An 18,266-nucleotide genomic window follows, 5' to 3' on the forward strand; every position below is an offset into this window, starting at 1 on the left:
TTTATCCTTCAACCAGCAACGCAGTTAGGTTCCCATTTCACTGTATTCTAGACAACACTGTATATTATAATTTCTTTTTAAATATAATTTTTCCATTTGATGGCCAAAATAAATATAGTCTCATAGCCCTTTCAAATGATGTTTTTCTGATTAGTAATCAAGTTAAACATTTTCAATTTGTAAGAAAAAAATTATAATTCCTGGCCGGGCGCGGTGGCTCACGCCTGTAATCCTAGCACTCTGGGAGGCCGAGGCGGGTGGATCGCTCAAGGTCAGGAGTTCGAGACCAGCCTGAGCAAGAGCCAGACCCCGTCTCTACTAAAAATAGAAAGAAATTATACGGACAGCTAAAATATATATAGAAAAAAATTAGCCAGGCATGGTGGTGCATGCCTGTAGTCCCAGCTACTCGGGAGGCTGAGGCAGTAGGATCACTTAAGCCCAGGAGTTTGAGGTTGCTGTGAGCTAGGCTGACGCCACAGCACTCACTCTAGCCAGGGCAACAAAGCAAGACTCTGTCTCAAAAAAAAAAAAAAAACCAAAAAAAAAAAAACATTATAATTCCTTGATATTTTTATGTTCCTGACATTTACCTGTTTTCTAATGACTATTCCTACTGATTTATTAAGATCTTCATAGAATACAACTGGAGAAACAATATCCTATTTATTGCATATGATCTCCCAGTTTTTGTTTGACATTTGATTTTTATTCATGATTTTTGACATATATAAATGAATTTGTCAATTTTTAACCTTTAAGATTTGTCAAATTTCTTGTGACACCATTTAAATTTCTTTAGGCACATGCATGCATGAATAATTTCAAATTGTATGCTAAATGGCATTATAAACAACCTGAGAAAATTTTTAGTATAGCCTTTTTCTTTTCTTTCCCTCATTTCTCTCTCCTCCCTGGTTCCATACACATCACTTTTCCTCCCTACCCTAAAAGGGTAAAATATCTTAAAAATAGCTCCTTTGTTTCTAAGACATTTTATTTTTAAGTGTATACTCTAATAGTATTAGAGATGACAAATTACTAAGAATATGCAACTGAAAGTAGTCTTTAAATTTTTTTTATGGCAGAAAATACATAATATAAAATTTACTATTTTAACCATATGTAAAATATAGTTCAAAAGAATTAAGTACATTTACATAATTGTACAACCATCACCACCATTCACTCCAGAACTTATTTCAATCTTCCCAAACTGAAACTCTGTACCCTTTAAACAATAGCTCTTCATTCCTACCTCCCTTTGACAACCACCATTCTATATTCTGCCTATATAAATTTGACTTCTCTAGGTATCCCCTGCAAGTGGAATCACAGAATATTTGGCCTTTTTTGCCTGTCTTATTTCAGTTAACATTATATCATCAAAGTTTATCCATGTTCTAACATATCAGAATTTCATTCCTCTTTAAGGTTGAATAATGTTCCATTGTATGTATATACCACAACTTATTTATCCATTCATCTGTCCTTGGACATTTGGGTTGTTTCCAACTTTTGGCTATTGTGAGTAATGCTGCTATGAGCATTAGTGTATTAAAATAGACTTTAAACAACATTGTTAATCTCCATACATACAGACATTGAAATTGTTTAGGAACACTGATACACTAATTGCTGACAATTAAATTGTGAATCAGTTTCATCTAACCCATATAGAGTTTTACACTCTCTATATTTCTCTCAAGGCTGCAAAAGCCATCTTTGAGCACCCAATCTGATGTTCTTCAAAATATGCTGGAAAGATATTCAATCAATAGCCAAAAAAGTAATAGCTTCAGGAGATTGATTCTCCCCCAGGACTGGGCATACACCAAAGTCCAGGTAACATGTGGAAGCATTGGGAAGATCAGCCCCGCATCCCCCATTTGCATGCAAAAAGAGCTCAGTAGTTGTTTTAGGCATATGATAAATTAGTACCTTATTTCTCCACAATTTTTTTTCAGACATATCAGGTATGGCAGAAGAAAATTGTACCAGGAAAAATGAGTTTATCCTGGCAGGATTTACAGATCATGCAGAGATGAAGATTCTTCTGTTTGTTGTGTTCTTTTTCGTCTATCTGATCACCATGGTGGGGAATCTTGGTTTGGTGGCCTTAATTTTTACACAACGTTTTCTACACACACCAATGTACATTTTTCTGGGCAACCTGGCTCTTGTGGACTCTTGCTGTGCCTCTACTATTATTCCTAAAATGTTAGAGAACTTCTTTGCTGAGGACAGAATTGTTTCCCTCTATGAATGTATGGCACAGTTTTATGTCCTTTGCACCGTTGAAACTGCAGACTGCTTTCTTCTGGCGGCAATGGCCTATGACCGCTATGTGGCCATATGCAGCCCACTGCAGTACCACACCAAGATGTCCAAGAAACTCTGCATACAGATGACCACAGGAGCCTTCATAGCTGGAAACCTGCATTCCATGATTCATGTGGGGTTTCTGTTTAGGTTAATTTTCTGTGGATTGAATCACATCAACCATTTTTATTGTGATATTCTTCCTTTGTATAGACTCTCCTGTGTTGATCCTTATGTCAATGAACTGGTACTATTCATCTTTTCAGGCTCAATTCAAGTCTTCACCATAGGTGGTGTCTTAATATCTTATCTCTATATTCTTTTTACTATTTTCAAAATGAAATCCAAAAAGGGAAGGGTCAAAGCCTTTTCTACTTGTGCATCCCATTTTCTGTCTGTTTCATTATTCTATGGATCTCTTTTTTTCATGTACATAAGACCAAATTTGCTTGAAGAAGGGGATAAAGATATACCTGCTGCTATTTTGTTTACAATAGTAGTTCCCTTACTAAATCCTTTCATTTATAGCCTGAGAAATAAAACGGTAATAAGTGTCTTGAGAAAAATTCTGATTAAAAAAACTCAAGAAAAATGGAATCAAATGACATCTACCAACACTTGATGTAAATGCAGCAAAAACTTCCATGCTAAATTACAGAGGAAATGCACAAATTGTATATAAAATATCAATATATCATAACCCATTCAAATTAAGCAGCAATAGGTAAGGGTAAAATATACAGAAAGGAATAAACTATGGTAAATCTTAATTCAAAATAACAAAAATCAAATCTAAATTTTAAACGTATTCATGTAACAAGTTAGTATGTTTCTAACCACAAGGTCTGCGTCAGCATCAGGAATGATCAGCATCCAAAAGATAACAAGAAAACTGTCAATTACAACCATAGACAACCATTCCATTAAGCATTGTTAACCAGCCCACTTTAATAGCTTAGAGTGTGAGCATTCTAGTTAAACTGAAAAAGTTTAAGGCCATGTGAACAGTCAACAAATAAAATCACTTATAACCATGAGCAACAAAATTGTGGCAAGTGAATTTTGACACAGCGATTTTAATGGCATTGTGGGGACATTATTGTAGTTAGGATAGAGATAGTGCAGAAATGAAGGTGTCAAGTAAAAGTGAATATTACATTTGCAAACTGAAGTTCTTATCAAATTAAATTATCAAACACAGAATGCCAATCTTCAAGAGAAGCTACATTAAGACAGTTTAATCTGCTACCATAACTACATGCATAAAGATCCCAATAACATAAAGTTCCAGATAAACCATTCAAACCTCATATAGAATTTGAAGAGCCTTCGTTGTCGGAGAGATAGGCTAAACTTCTCTGTGATCGTTCCTGAGAGGTGAAGAAGGAGTTCAACAACGGGGACACTACCCTGTGTATGTTATATATAGACATGAAGGAAAATATGATTGTTGAATTGTGGACAGGGTTTATCTAAAAAAATTATTTTTTCTTTTCACCATTGCAAACTGTGAAGCAGGGGATTGTGGGTAGACAATGACCTTAATATGATATCATAAAAAATTACTTTCTCATTTTTCATTCAACATATGTTTATTGATATTTGCCATGGAGAAGCATGATTTTAGGTGCTGGGCTGTATCAGTGACCAAAACACCACTTTAGCTTCTTTTTTTTTTTTTTTTGAGACAGAGTCTCACTCTGTTGCCCGGGCTAGAGTGAGTGCCATGGTGTCAGCCTAGCTCACAGCAACCTCAAACTCCTGGGCTCAAGCAATCCTCCTGCCTCAGCCTCCCGAGTAGCTGGGACTACAGGCATGCGCCACCATGCCCGGCTAATTTTTTCTATATATATTTTTAGTTGGCCAGATAATTTCTTTCTATTTTTAGTAGAGACGGGGCCTCGCTCTTGCTCAGGCTGATCTGGAACTCCTGACCTCAAGCGATCCACCCTCCTCGGCCTTCCAGAGTGCTAGAATTACAGGAGTGAGCCACTGTGCCCGGCCACTTTAACTTCTTAAATGACAGAACATTGCTACAATTTTAATTACTAACTTCTGAATTAAGGAAGGTCCATATAAAATAACAGAAAAAAATTTCCTTTCCATTTCCTCTCTTGATGCTCTGAGGTCATGTCTAAATTCCCAGAAGGCAATTGTCGGGTTGCAATGGTCCCCCAGGTAGCCAGACACCTAAGGCTGACTTCACACAGAAAATCAACACATTGAGTCTGTATAGAAAAAAACAGTAGTTATGCAGATATGACATTTCCAATTCCCTAACTCATGAATGTAAAAATATAACCATCTAGTTTCCATTTATAACCTCCAGGAAACCTAACCTACCTCATTACAATTATATTCAGATATTTCCACATTTCCTTGTTTGTTTCAAATTAAACCTATCAATTTAGAATTTGTAAAACAGATACTCATTTAAAAAATAGAGTTATGAATGACAAAAAAAAAAAAAAAATCATTTGCCCAAGACCACCTCTATCCTTCCTTGGTTGCATGTAAATGTGTAGGTCCTTGCCTGATATCATGGTGCTGAGTCCAAGTGTCATGTTACAGATGAGCTCTGTCCAAGCTGTGGTCCTCTGATATGTTTGAACCTATTTGACCCTTGGGTAATCTCTTCAGGCCACCATCATGTCTAGTCCCTAGGCCACAATGATTTTTCAGCTAAAATATCTACTTATCCTTTCAACAAAGCATTAGGTCTGCTGGCTCAGCCTCTCTTGCTCTTTCTCTGCTAATTTCTGAGTAAATCCTCTTGATCTCCTTCTCTCAGGGACCAGGGAATGTTGCAGGGTATCATTACTGCACTTCTGACGATGCACAATACCAATACAATGCAGGACTTTGAAAGCTTTCATGGGTCCCTCTTGAAGGTCCCTTTTGCACATAGGACACCAAACCTCCCTGGGCAATTCAGTGTCACCCCATTTCCTCTGGGTGATTGACTGTCAGCTCCTCTCCATTCCCAGGGAACCCCCTTGGGCTTAAGTCATAGAAGCCCACCTCAGGGAACATCAACTTTTCCCCTCTGATGTTCTTTTTCTCCCAACTCAATGAATCTTTATTTTCAGGGTGATACCTAGCTCTCACATCATTACAAATGCTTCCCAAATTTACTTTTATGGAATGAAATTGTACTTAAGAACAGTGCTCAAATGTTAGACTCTCTTTAGAGAGTCTAGACAATCTCTTTGTCTATTCTCTATGTCTGGAATTTCAAAGATATATTCAGGAAAAAAAAGAGATTAGGATGACACTGTGGTGCTGCTCTGGTCTCCATCTTAAATCGATAAATCTAAGCTGCCCAACCTGCTCTCTAACATGGCAGAGATGGTCATTGAGCAAAATGGAATTTTACAGGATTCCTGTGAGGATTTCTGGTCATAAGAGAAAAAATATCTCATGAAATAAATCCTTTTAAAATCTTGACCAATATTTTATGGCAAGTAAGAAAAACAGATTTGTTTAGGGCTTTATTTAGAAAAAAGAAACTAAAATATATGGAAATAAATATTTTACCTCATATTTAGCCAAATTTTAGTTATAATCATGAATGTATACTTAATTTTATTTCCTTTCATTTTTAAGTTTTTTATTGTTAGTTATTATGGGTACATAATAGTTGTATATGTTTATAGGGCACATGTTATGTTTTGATACAGTCATATAATATGTATGAATTAAATCAGGGTAATTGAGGTATCCATCATCTGAAGTATTTATCATTTCTTTGTGTTAGGAACATTCTAATTCCTTTCTTTTAGTTATTTTAAAGTATACCATAACTTATTGTTGACTATAGTCACCTTGTTGTGCTATCAAATATTATTCATCCTAACTGTATTTTTGCACCTAGTAACAATCCCTACTTTATCGCCCCCTCCCCCATACTCTTCCTATCCTCTGGTAACCATGATTCTATTCTCTGTCTGCATGAGATCATTTGTTTTAATATTTAGTTTCACATCTGAGTGTGAACATGCAAAATTTGTCTTCCTTTGCTTGGTTTATTTCACTCGACACAATGTTTTCCAGTTCCATCCATGTTGTTGCAAACAACAGGATTTCATTCTTTTTAATGGTTTTGGTATCACAGTGATATTGGCCTCATAAAATGATTTTGGGAGTAATACCTCCTCCTCCTCAATATTTTGGAATAGTTTGAGTAAGATTGGTATAAGTTCTTCTTTAAATATTTGGTAGAATTTAACAGTGAAGCCATCAAATCACAGACCTTAGTTTTATGGGAGACTTTTTGTTACCACTTCTAGCTCATCACTTTTTATTGGTCTATTCAGGTTTTGAATTTCTTCCTGGTTCAATCTTGATAGGTTGTACATGTCTAGGAATTTATCCATTTTTCTAGATTTTCCAATATTGGCATAGAGTTGCTCATAGTAGTCTCTAATGATGTTTTGATTTTTTTTTTTTTGTAGTACTAGTTGTAATGTCACCTTTTTCAACTCTGATTTTATTTATTTGAGTCTTCTCTCTTTTTTTCTTAGTCTGACTAAAGGTTTGTCAATTTTGTTTATCTTCTCAAAACACCAACTTTTAATTTCATTGCTTTGTTGTTTTTTTCTTTTGTTTTGTTTTAATTTCTTTTATTTCTGCTCAAACCTTTATTACTTTCTTTCCCTTGCTAAATTTTGATTTGTTTTGCTCTTGATTTTTCTAGTTCTTTCAGATGCATCATTAGGTTGTTTATTTGAAATTTTTCTACTTTTTTGATGTAGGCACTTATTGTTACAAATTTTACTCTTAGTAGTGCTTTTTCTGTATTCCATAGGTTTTGGTATATTGTGTTTACATTTTCATATGTTTCAAGATTTTTTTTATATTATCTTCTTAATCTCTTCATTGACCAACTAGTCATTCAGGAGCATATTGTTTAATTTCCATGTTTTTTATAGTTTCCACTGTTTCTGTTGTTATTCATTTCTAGTTTTATTCCATTATGTTCAGAGAAAATACTTGATGTGATTTCAATTTCTCTGAAATTTTTAAGACTTGCTTTGTGTCTAACATATGGTCTATCCTTAGTAATGATCCATGTGCTGAGGAGAAGAATGTGCATTCTGCAGCTGCTAGATGAAACTTTCTGTAAGTATTAATATCTGTTAGGTCCATTTGGTCTACAGCACAGATTTAGTCTGATGTTTCTTTGTTGGTTTTCTGTCTAGATGATCTGTCCAGTGCTGAAAGTGGGGTGTTGAGGTCTCAGTATTATTGTATTGTGGTCTCTTGTTAGCTCTGATAATATTTGCTTTATATATCTATATGCTCTAATGTTGGGTGCATATATATTTAGAATTATTATATCCTCTTGCTGAATTGACCCCTTTATCCTTATATTATATAATAACATTCTTTATCTCTTTTTATAGTTTTTATCTTGAAATCTATTTTATCTGATAGGTGTATAGCTACTCCTGCTATTTTTTTGGTTTATATTTGCATGGAACATCTTTTTCTGTCTATTTTTCAGTCTGTGTGTCTTCATAGGAGAAGTGGGTTTCTTCTAGACAAGATATAGGTGGGTCTTATTTTTTAATCCATTCAACCACTGTATGTCTTTTGATTGGAGAGTTTAGTCCATTTATATTCAATGTTATTGATAGGTAAGGACTTACTGCAGCCATGTTGTTATTTGATTTCTGGTTGTTTTGCAGTCTTTTCTTTCTTTCTTCTTGTTTTCCTTCATGTAAAAGTTATTCTTTCTGGTAGTGAATTTTAATTTCTTGCTTTTCATTTTTGTGTATCTGCTGTAGGTTTCTTGATTTGAGGTTACTAAAAGGTTTGCAAAAAATATCTTGTAAACAATTACTTTAAACAGATGACAACCTAACTCTGCTTATAAACCAGCAAAAAAAAACAAGCAAAGAGAAAGCTAAAAGAAACTCTATTCCTTAATTCCATTCCCCCACTACCTTTTTACTTTTTGTTGTTTCCATTAACATCTTTTTATATTCTCTAACTCTTAAAAGTTGTTCTAGTTATTAATTTTGACATGATTATCTTTTTAGTCTTGCTACTCAAGATATAAGGAGTTTATACACCACAATTACAGAAATGGAGTATTTTTTATTTGTGTACTTCCTGTCACCGGTGAGTTTTATACGGTCTAATGATTTCTTATTGTTTGTTAATGTTCTTTCTTTCAGATTGAAGAACTCCCTTTATCATTTTTTGTATGGCAGGTCTGGTGTTGACAAAATTCTTCAGCATTTTTTCCATTTGGTAAAGTCTTTATTTCTCCTTCATGTTTGAAGGATATTTCTGCAGGATATCATATTTTAGGATTTAGGGGTTTTTTCCTCCAGCACTTTGAATATGTCATGTCACTCTCTCCTGGCCTGCAATATTTCCACTGAGAAGTCTGCTGCCAGAGGTATTGGAGCTCCTCTGTGTATGTTATCTTTTCTTTTTTCTTGTTTCCCTTAGAAACTTTTCTTCATCCGTGACCTTTGGGAGCTTGATTACTAAATGCCTTGAGGTAGTTTTGTTCTATGATCTGCTGGTACTTGAATATTGGTATGTTTCTCTAGGTTTGGAAAGTTCTCTGTTGTTATTTCTTTCTACCCCAATGTCTCTCTCTCTCTACCTCCTCTTCAAGGCCAATAACTCTTAGATTTTTTTTGCCCTTCTAAGGCTATTTTCTAGATCTTCCAGGTGTGCTTTATTATTTTTTTTCTTTTTCCTCTTCTGACTGTGTATTTCATGTAGCCTGTCTTCAAACTCACTAATTCTTTCTTCTGCTTGGTCAATTCTGCTGTTGAGAGCCTCTGATGCATTTTCCAGTTTGTCTAATGAACTTTTCAGCTTCAGACTTTATGCCTGTTTTTTTATTATTATTATTTAAATCTCTATTAAACTTCTCTGATAGGCTTCTGAATTCCTTCCCTGTGTTGTCTTGAAGTTCACTGAGGTTCTTCAGAACAGCTATTTTGAAGTCTCTGTCTGCAAGGTCACATATCTTCCTCACTCTGTGATTGGTCACTGGTCCTTATTTACTTCATTTGGTGAGGTCATGTTTTCCCAGATGTTCTTGATCCTTGTAGATGTTTGTTGGTGTCTGGGAATTGAACAGTTTGGGTATGTATTCTGTTCTTCACAGTCTGGGCTTGTTTGTACTCATCCTCCTCAAGAAGGCTTTCCAGGCATTCAAAGGGAATTGAGTCTTTGATCTAAGTGTGGTTACTGCAGTCACATCAGCACTAGGGGGCACCCTAAGCCATTAACGTTGAGACTCTTCTGGACTCCTGGTGGACTTAAGTAAGATATGAGAGATTTCCCTGGATTATCAGGTAAAGCCTCTCACTCTTTTCCCTCAAATGGAAGGGGCATCTCATTCTCCATGCTGGGCTGCCTGGAGTTGTGGGAAGAGTAATGTGGGCACTCTCTTTTAGCCACCACACCTGGGACTGCACCAAGTCACAATTGAAGCCAGCACGGTCTCACCCAAGGACCATGGCAATTGGTGTCTGGCTACCACTGATGGTTATATAAGGCTCAAGGGCTCCTCAGTCATAAGATGTTGAATTCTAACAAGACTGGGTTCTTTCCTTTAGGGCAGTGGATAGCCTTCTGGCCCAGGGTGCACCTAGAAATATTGTCCAAGATTAAGGCTTGGAATCAGAAGCTTCCGTAATCTGCTTGGTACTTTATTTTACTGTGGCTGAGCTGGTATCCAAGTGGCAAAAGAAAAGTCCTCCACACTCTTGCCTCTCCTTTCCCCAAGCAAAAGAAAACTCTTCCTGAACTGTACTACCTGGAGTTGGGGTAGGGATGACACAGGCATTCCCTTGGTCACCATAGCTTATGTCTCATTTGAGTAAGGCATATCCCAAATTGATTGGCTCTGAGCCCAGTACAGCAGCAGGGCTGGCCCAAGGACTGCAGTCCCTGTACTCTAACTACCTTTAAAATTTATTTTGGGCCCCAGGCTACTTTAGTCAACCAGTGGTGGAGACAGAAGAGACTCAGACGGAGCCAAGAATTCCCCTTTGGCCTGGGCTGGTCTAAATGCTCTCTCATTGGGGACCAGCAGAATTCTGCCCTTTGTTGTTTTTCTGTTATAAGAGGTCCACATTGAATTCACTCTCCTTCCCCCATGCACACAGATTTTTCTCTCTGTGTGATGCTGCTGGAGGATGCCTGTGTTGTAGGCAATACAAAACTGTCTTTCCTTCGCTCTTCAATATCACTTTCCTTGATATTATGTTAAAAGCCAGGAACTGCAATTACTCCCCTGATTTTTTTGGTTCTTATAAAGGTGCTTTCTTTCGTGGATAGTTGTTTAATTTGGTTTTCCTACAGGAGGATGATCACTGGAGGGTTTTATTCAGCCATCTTTCTCTGCTTCCTTCCTCATTTTATTCTGCTTTTTAAATATGAATTGTATCTATTTTGTACTCTTAGCTTTGTATTCTTTGAGAAAGTAAAGCTGTGAATTTTTTAAGAAAGATAGAAACAAGGAAAAGTAAAGAAAAACAAGGAAAAATAAAACTAAACAAGGAAGGAAGAAAGATGCAAAGTTTCCACCAGTATCTAGGAAAATATATTTTTTTTAAATGTCAAAGATAGTCATTCTGAGATATAATAAAGCCTGGGATAAAGGAAAGCTCCCCCAAGCTTCCCCAAGCAGAAGACTCTTCCTGAGCTGCACTGCCTAGGGTTTGGGGAAGGGTGACCTAGGCACTTGCTTGGCTGTTTTTTCACTGGGTCATGTGCACCCCAAGTTGACTGGCTCTGAGCCCAGTGCAACCACAAGAATTGCCCAAGGACTGTGTTATTTGTGGCCTGACTGCCTTGCAAATTTCTTCGAGGCCCCAGGCCGAGTTTGTCAGCCAATGGTGGAGCTAGCAGGAACTCCACTTTTCTACCCTAGGGCAGAGGATTCCCCTCTGGCTGGGGTTGGTCTACAGGCTCCCTTTGGGCCAAGTACGATGCCTCTTGCTTGTAATCTTAGCACTCTGGAACGCCAAGGGAGGTGGGAAGATCACTTGAGGATAGGAGTTTGAGGCCAGCCTGAACAACATAGTAGGACCCCATCTCTATAAAAACTTAAACAATAAAAAATTAGCTGTGTGTAGTGGCATGTGCCTGAAGTCCCAGCTACATGGGAGGCTGAGGTAGGAGGATTGCCTGCACCCAAGGGTTGGAGGTTGCAGTGAGCTATGACCATGCCACTGCACTGTAGTCCAGGTGACAGAGTGTGACCCTGTCTCTCAAATAAATAAATGAATGAATGAATGCTCCCTATCTGAGCGCTGGCAGAATTCTGTCCTGTGTTCTGTTCCCCTGCAACTGGGCAGCCCTGAGCTCCAATGCAAAGTCCCGTAATCACTTCACTGTCCCTTCCCCAAGCACAGAGATTCTGTCTTCACCAGCACTGGCACAGCACTGCAGTGGAGAGAGTGCCTCAGGCAATGCAAGACTGCCTTTCTTACCCTATTCAGTGCCTCTTCCCTTGCTATAATGTTAAAATCAGAAACTGCGATTGCCTGCCTGATTTGGGGTTCTTATGAAGGTGTCTTTTTGCAAGATAGTTATTTAGTTCAGTGTTCCTGCAGGGGGACAATTGCTAGAGGGTCCCATTCACCCATCTTGCTCTGCCTCTTCTGGACTTAACTTTAAACACACAAAAAAGAATCAAGTCTCAAGAGTTTTTCTTGGTATTACTTTCTAGAAAATTAAAGTATGATAATTCAAAACAATCTTTACTTATTTTTTGATTTCAAGGAAAAATAGTAATGTTAGGCCTAAAGAATTCACCCTCCCCAAACTTCCATCCAAACCTCCTATAAAACCCACCCCTCTCCCCTTCTTGGGGATGTATTAGGCAGTAGCCTTTGCCAAACCCCTAGGCAGATAAGGAAATGAAATGCAAAATGGAAACTTACTTTCCTTATCCCTCCTCATAAGAATGATGCTTATCACTCCCATTGTTCCCTAGGGAGATAAAGGAATGGAATGCAAGAGGGGAACTTACTTTCCGTATCTTTCCTGGTTGTTTGAAAAGAATTTATTTACTCCTCCCAGAAAAACCCTCTATAAAACCCAAGGCTCTTCCCTTTTCTCGCTCCACTGTTTTTTTTTTTTGTTTGTTTGTTTGTTTTGTTTTTTTGTCCTCCACCCATCTGCACCCAGATGCTCAAAATAAACTGCATTTTGCTACACTTGAGGCTTCATCTCTCTCTCTCTCTCTCCTCCAGACCTAATGAATAATAATAACAGATCAATTTTGTAAAAGTAGCCAGTGGCTCCATAAATTTTCCTAAGGGCTCCACTTAATCCTTTACTGTAAAATTCTCTCTATTGAATTTGTTTTTATTTTTCTCATTTGTTTTTTATTCACATTTTAATTGTTTTAATTCTATCAGGCCCTATTTGTCAACAAGGCTTTACACTTTATTTAAGCAGTTTTCCAATACCACTTTTATCAACTTCATGAAATCTATCACATCGTTCTCAAGATCATTTCCCACTGAAGTTCAAGATTGTTTACTATATTATAAAATTAGTGGGTAAGATGTCAGCACAGGGATGAAAAGAGACACTACTACGATACACAGAGCAATGTTTAAGAAGAAAATAATTGTACAAGTATTTAGTTCATTCAGGAATATTTGCCTTATGACAATTCTTACTTCCCTAGACAGCACTGTCCCTTCAGAGACTGGCTATTATAATAACGAGAATACAGCAATTAATATTTGAGCTAATTTGTAGATATTTTTAATGCTGCCAGGGCATCATTTTTAAATTTTAATTATTGGAGTTTTGCCTAAATCCTAATGTGCTATTTCCTGTCACCAGGCTGCATTGTCCACTAGCTGGGTATCCAGACTTTGGTGACCTGGAGCATATTTGTTCCATACACTCACTACAAGGCACACCATTTACCTTCCTCCCACAGATCATTCTTCTTAGGATCACATTCGTCTTCAAGCCCTACTGATTTTCAGCCCAGGAAAAGTGCTCTGAAGTTGGCATTTGCTTGTTAGGACAGATCTGCTTTATCAAAGAGCCTATTTCCCCACATAATTTTAAACATTGTTTCACAGGTGATGCAGATGAAGAACCAGAGAAGCAGAATGTAGTATCTATAGCCTATTCAGCTCTAGAGTCATACTATTAAAACTTTATTTCTTCAGTTTAATATAACCCTCAGGTTGCATTTGTAATCTGTCAAGATGGGCCTTATATTAGGACTATGCAAGAGAGGAAAAAAAGGCACGTGTTTTAACATGAAATTGTTCTTACATCAGAGCAAATTAAAGACCTCATTCCAACCTTGGATGTGCCAGATTTTGTATATCTTTCAAAAATTTAAAACTGATATCGTCATGAGTTTTAATAATGTGACATTTTTTGTTAATTTGTTTATTAAAACAAATTTTTAACTAAATAAGGATGTGATTTGCCATGTATTTTTTTATTTATTATTTTTTATGTATGTATTTATTTTATTTCAGCATATTATATGGGTACAAATGTTTAGGTTACATATATTGCCTTTGCCCCACCGGAGTCAGAGCTTCAAGCAGGTCCATCCCCCAGACGGCGCGCACCATACCCATTAGGTGTGAATATACCCATCCTCTCCTCCCCCCCCCACCTGCCTGACACCCAATGAATGTTAATTCCATATCTGCACATAAGTGTTGATCGATTAGTTCCAATTTAATGGTGAGAACATGTGGTGCTTGTTTTTCCATTCTTGGGATACTTCACTTAGTAGAATGGGCACCAGCTCTATCCAGGATATACAAGAGGTGCTAGATCACCATTGTTTTTTGTGGTTGAATAGAACTCCACAGTATACATATACCACATTTTATTAATCCACTCATGTATCAATGGGCACTTGGGTTGTTTCCACATCTTTGCAATTGTGAAATGTGCTGCTATAAACATTCTAGTGCAGATGTCTTTTTTATAGGATGTCTTTTTTATATAATGTCTTTTTTTCCTTTGGGTAGATGCCCAGTAATGGGATTGCTGGATCAAATGGTAGTTCTACTTGTAGCTCTTTAAGGTTATCTCCCTATTACTTTCCACAGGGGTTGCACTAGTTTGTAGTCCCACTAGCAGTGTATGAGTGTTCCTATCTCTCTGTATCCACACAAACAGTTACTGTTTTGGGACTTTTTGATAAAAGCCATTTTCACTGGAGTTCCGTGATTATCTCATAGTGGTTTTGATTTGCATTTCCCTAACGATTAGAGATGTAGAGCATTTTTTCATACATTTGTTGGCCATTAGTCTGTCTTCTTTTGAAAAGTTTCTGTTCATGTTCTTTGCCCACTTTTTAATGGGGTTGTTTGATTTTTTCTTGCCGATTTTCCTGAGTTCTATATAGATTCTAGTTATCAGCCCTTTATCAGATGTTTAGCATGTAAATTTTTCCTCCCATTCTGTAGGTTGTCTGTTTCCATGTATTTTTAAGAGGATAACCTTCCTAGTGCATTGGGTTCATTCATTCATTCAAAAAATATATACTAAGTTGTCTGTACCACTGGGTATAAGAGATAGGAGAAGAGGTATTCCATGATATAAAACAATAAAATATTTAATATAGTAACTATATGTATTCAAAAATATTTCATGTGCATATACTTAATTGATATAACTTAGTTCCATGAACTATAATGAGTCACAAGTAAAGGAAGTTATATTTTCCCACAAACATTTACATTGTACTGATGTTATCAAGAAATTTACCCATGCTTCATGTTCCTTGGTAGTTAAAGATCAAACAACTTTCAAAATTTCAGAAAACTGAATTAGAGATAATTTTCTAAATATTTGCAACACTTTTGTTTATGACTTTATAATGGGGAAAAAATGTTTTGCCGTCATGCAGAAACATCAATTTGGACAAATATTCACACACAAAAATACCTTTATAAGAGCTAACGAAACACAGTTGCAAGATTATAGCACCCTGATATAGCATAGAAATAAGGAAAGTTGCATTGCATGGGGTAAGAAGGGTTATTTCACATGACCTATTTCTCCCCTTCCCCTAACTTGTGTGGCACAGCTCAGAGAGAGAGAGGCTCTGCATGGGGAAAGAAGACTGAAGTGAGTACTCAGCTTTGTTGTGGACCCCAGCACCAGGCTGGCTTGCATGGACCCAGGCTCTAGTCTAGCGACCATGGACTTATCCTCCTGGTTTGCCCTCATGCCAAGCAGGCCCCTACAGCCCAAGGCCTCAGATCCACCTCAGCACCAGGCCAACAACTGCAGGCCCCAGCTTCAGAGCAGCTCCCAAGGCCCTAGGCTTCAAGCTTACTCCAGCTCTAGGGTGACCCCATGTCCCCAAGCTTTAGGCCCCTTCCTGGCACCATGACAGTACCTGCTGCTTCAGAATCCGGGTCAGCACCCATGAATATAGACCACAGGCCTATCACAGCACCAAACTGAAACCCTATGTCCTAGCTCCTGGGAAGGTCCCAGATCCCAAGCTGCAGGCCTGCCCCAGCTCCACATTGGCCTCAGGCTTCACCCTACCCAACATCAGGCCAACCCCATAGCCTTGGGCTCCAGCCCCACCCCAGAGTCTGTCTAGCACCCAAGGACTCCACCTACAAGGTAGACAAGACTTCTGGCCCAATCTAGCTCCAGGTCAGCTCCCAAGATGCCAGACTTCAAGTGGGCCCCAGCACTAGGCCAGTCCCTGGGGATCCAGGCTTTAGGCCCACCTAAGTGCCAGATAACACCTCCCCAACAGCCCTAGATTCCAGGATAGCCACCCACAGACCCACTCAGCTTCCAGGCCTGCCTTTGGAGCAAGGCCAGCATCTGCAAGTCCCTCTCCCAGAAACTCTTTTCCATTTTGGAATGTGACTTGACCAGCTCTAGCAAATGTTAATGAAGATTCACACCTTCTTTTGTCTGCTCAGTTTCTTTTAATTGCTAGGTAAACATCTCTGTAGGAGAGATATTCATGTTACTAACCTTAGGAACAGAGTTCATGCCACTCTAAGTGCCTGCCAGTTAGAAATTTATTTTTCTTGTTAGCTGTTAGCAAGATCATTCTTTTATATATATATATATATATATATATATATGTACACACATATATGTAAATATAATTTTGATAAAAATAAAAGATACATTTTTAAAGATTGGTAACAATATAATCTATTAAGCTTGACCATTTTTCTCCTTTCCACTTCCAATGTTTGTGGTAGAAAACTAAGTAGTCATGAGGAAGAATATATAAGTTCCAAACATTTGAAATTCCAAGTTTTGTTTTGTTTTGTTTTAAGACAGAGTCTCGCTCTTTTGTTGGGGCTAGAGCGAGTGCCATGGTGTCAGCCTAGCTCACAGCAACCTCAAACTCCTGGGCTCAAGCGATCCTACTGCCTCAGCCTCCCGAGTAGCTGGGACTACAGGCATGTGCCACCATGCCCAGCTAATTTTTTCTATATATTTTTAGTTGTCCAGCTAATTTCTTTCTATTTTAGTAGAGACAGGGTCTCACTCTTGCTCAGGCTAGTCTGGAACTCCTGACCTCAAGCAATTCTCCTGCCTTGGCCTCCCAGAGTGCTAGGATTATAGACATGAGCCACCGCCCCAGGCCAATTCCAAGCTTTTTTGGCCTATGTGTTTATCAAACATAGCAGAAACTTCTTGAAAAAAGATACTATTACAAGAAATGGAAAGAGAACAAACACCATATATGCCAAGGTAGAGTGTAAAGAAAAGGTATATATTAATGGCTGCATAAAAGGAATGAGAGAACTGTTGGTAAAAGTCGGGAAATGAGGCTTCAGGCATCTAAGAAGGGTAGGAATTTATCATGTTCACCCTGAAAAATGCCACAGCAGGACTAGGCAGGAGGCAGATGTAGGCTGATCCAGCCACAGGTGCTCAGGTATAGCCGCAAATGCAGGGTGTGTGTTGGGCCTCTCTGGGGAGAAACTTTTTACCATCTCAACATGACTTCTGCTCCAGTTATTTATTGCTGCATGGCTTCAAAACTTGGTGGCTTAAAACAACAATCGCTGTACTACCTCTCATTGCTTCTGGGGTTGACTATGCTCAACTAGGCAAGTTGTCACTCAGTATAGCTCATATATTATAACAACAGTTAGATGGTGGCTGGAGCTGGGGTCATCTCAAAGCCTTCTTCACTTCCATGACTGGCAGTGGATGCTGTCCATCAGATGGAGTCTCAGCCAACACATGACCTCTCCTTGTGACTGGGTGCTGTGGGTTGAATTGTGTCCTACCAAAAAGATATGTAAATGTCCTAATCCCCAGTACCTCAGAATATGATCTTATTCTGTAAGTCTTTACAGAGGTAATAAATTAAAAATAAGATTATTAGGGTGGGCCCTAATCCAATATGACTGGTATTCTTTACGAAAAAGGAGATTTGGACATGGAGACAGACATACATGGGAGGAGACAATGCAGAGAGACACAGGGAGAATGTGAAGATGGAGAATTGGGATGAGAATCTATAAACCAAGGGACACCAAAAATTGCCAGAAAACCATCAAAAGCTAGGGAGAGGCAAAGAAAAATGCTCTCCTACAGGTTTCAAAGGGAGCATAGCCCTACCAACACCTTGATTTCAGACTTCTAGACTTCAGAACTGTGAGATGATAAATTTGTGTTGTGTTAAGCCACTCCCTTTACAGTACATTGTTATTACAGTCTTGGGAAATGAACACACTTGGGTTTCTTTACAGAAAGCCTGCTGGGTTCCAAGAATGAGTGTATGAAGAGAACAAGGCAGAAGTGCGAGGCATTTTGAACACCCAGTTTTGGAAGTCACGTAACACCATTGCCAGCTCACTCTATCCATTGAGAAAGGCAAAAGGGGACATAGACCCCTTGATGGGAAGAGTGTCTACATCACACTGTGAGAAGAGCATAAGGAATGAGACACACTTTATTGACCA

The 18,266-nt window shown here is 38.2% G+C and overlaps 1 protein-coding gene across 1 annotated transcript; it reads left to right on the forward strand.

The window, feature by feature from the left end:
- Positions 1–1,978: 1,978 nt before the first annotated feature.
- On the forward strand, positions 1,979–2,944 carry LOC138386230 (olfactory receptor 5K1). Its single transcript, XM_069472515.1, has one exon. It carries the CDS (start codon positions 1,979–1,981, stop codon positions 2,942–2,944), a length of 966 nt encoding a protein of 321 aa, XP_069328616.1.
- The last annotated feature ends 15,322 nt before the right edge of the window (positions 2,945–18,266 follow it).

The sequence above is a fragment of the Eulemur rufifrons genome, chromosome 7 (assembly GCF_041146395.1).
Source record: "Eulemur rufifrons isolate Redbay chromosome 7, OSU_ERuf_1, whole genome shotgun sequence".
NCBI classification, from domain to species: Eukaryota; Metazoa; Chordata; class Mammalia; order Primates; family Lemuridae; genus Eulemur; species Eulemur rufifrons.

Bases quoted from the DNA above. Each gene is read 5' to 3' on its own strand.
- LOC138386230 (XM_069472515.1), top strand. From the start codon at position 1,979: ATGGCAGAAGAAAATTGTACCAGGAAAAATGAGTTTATCCTGGCAGGA.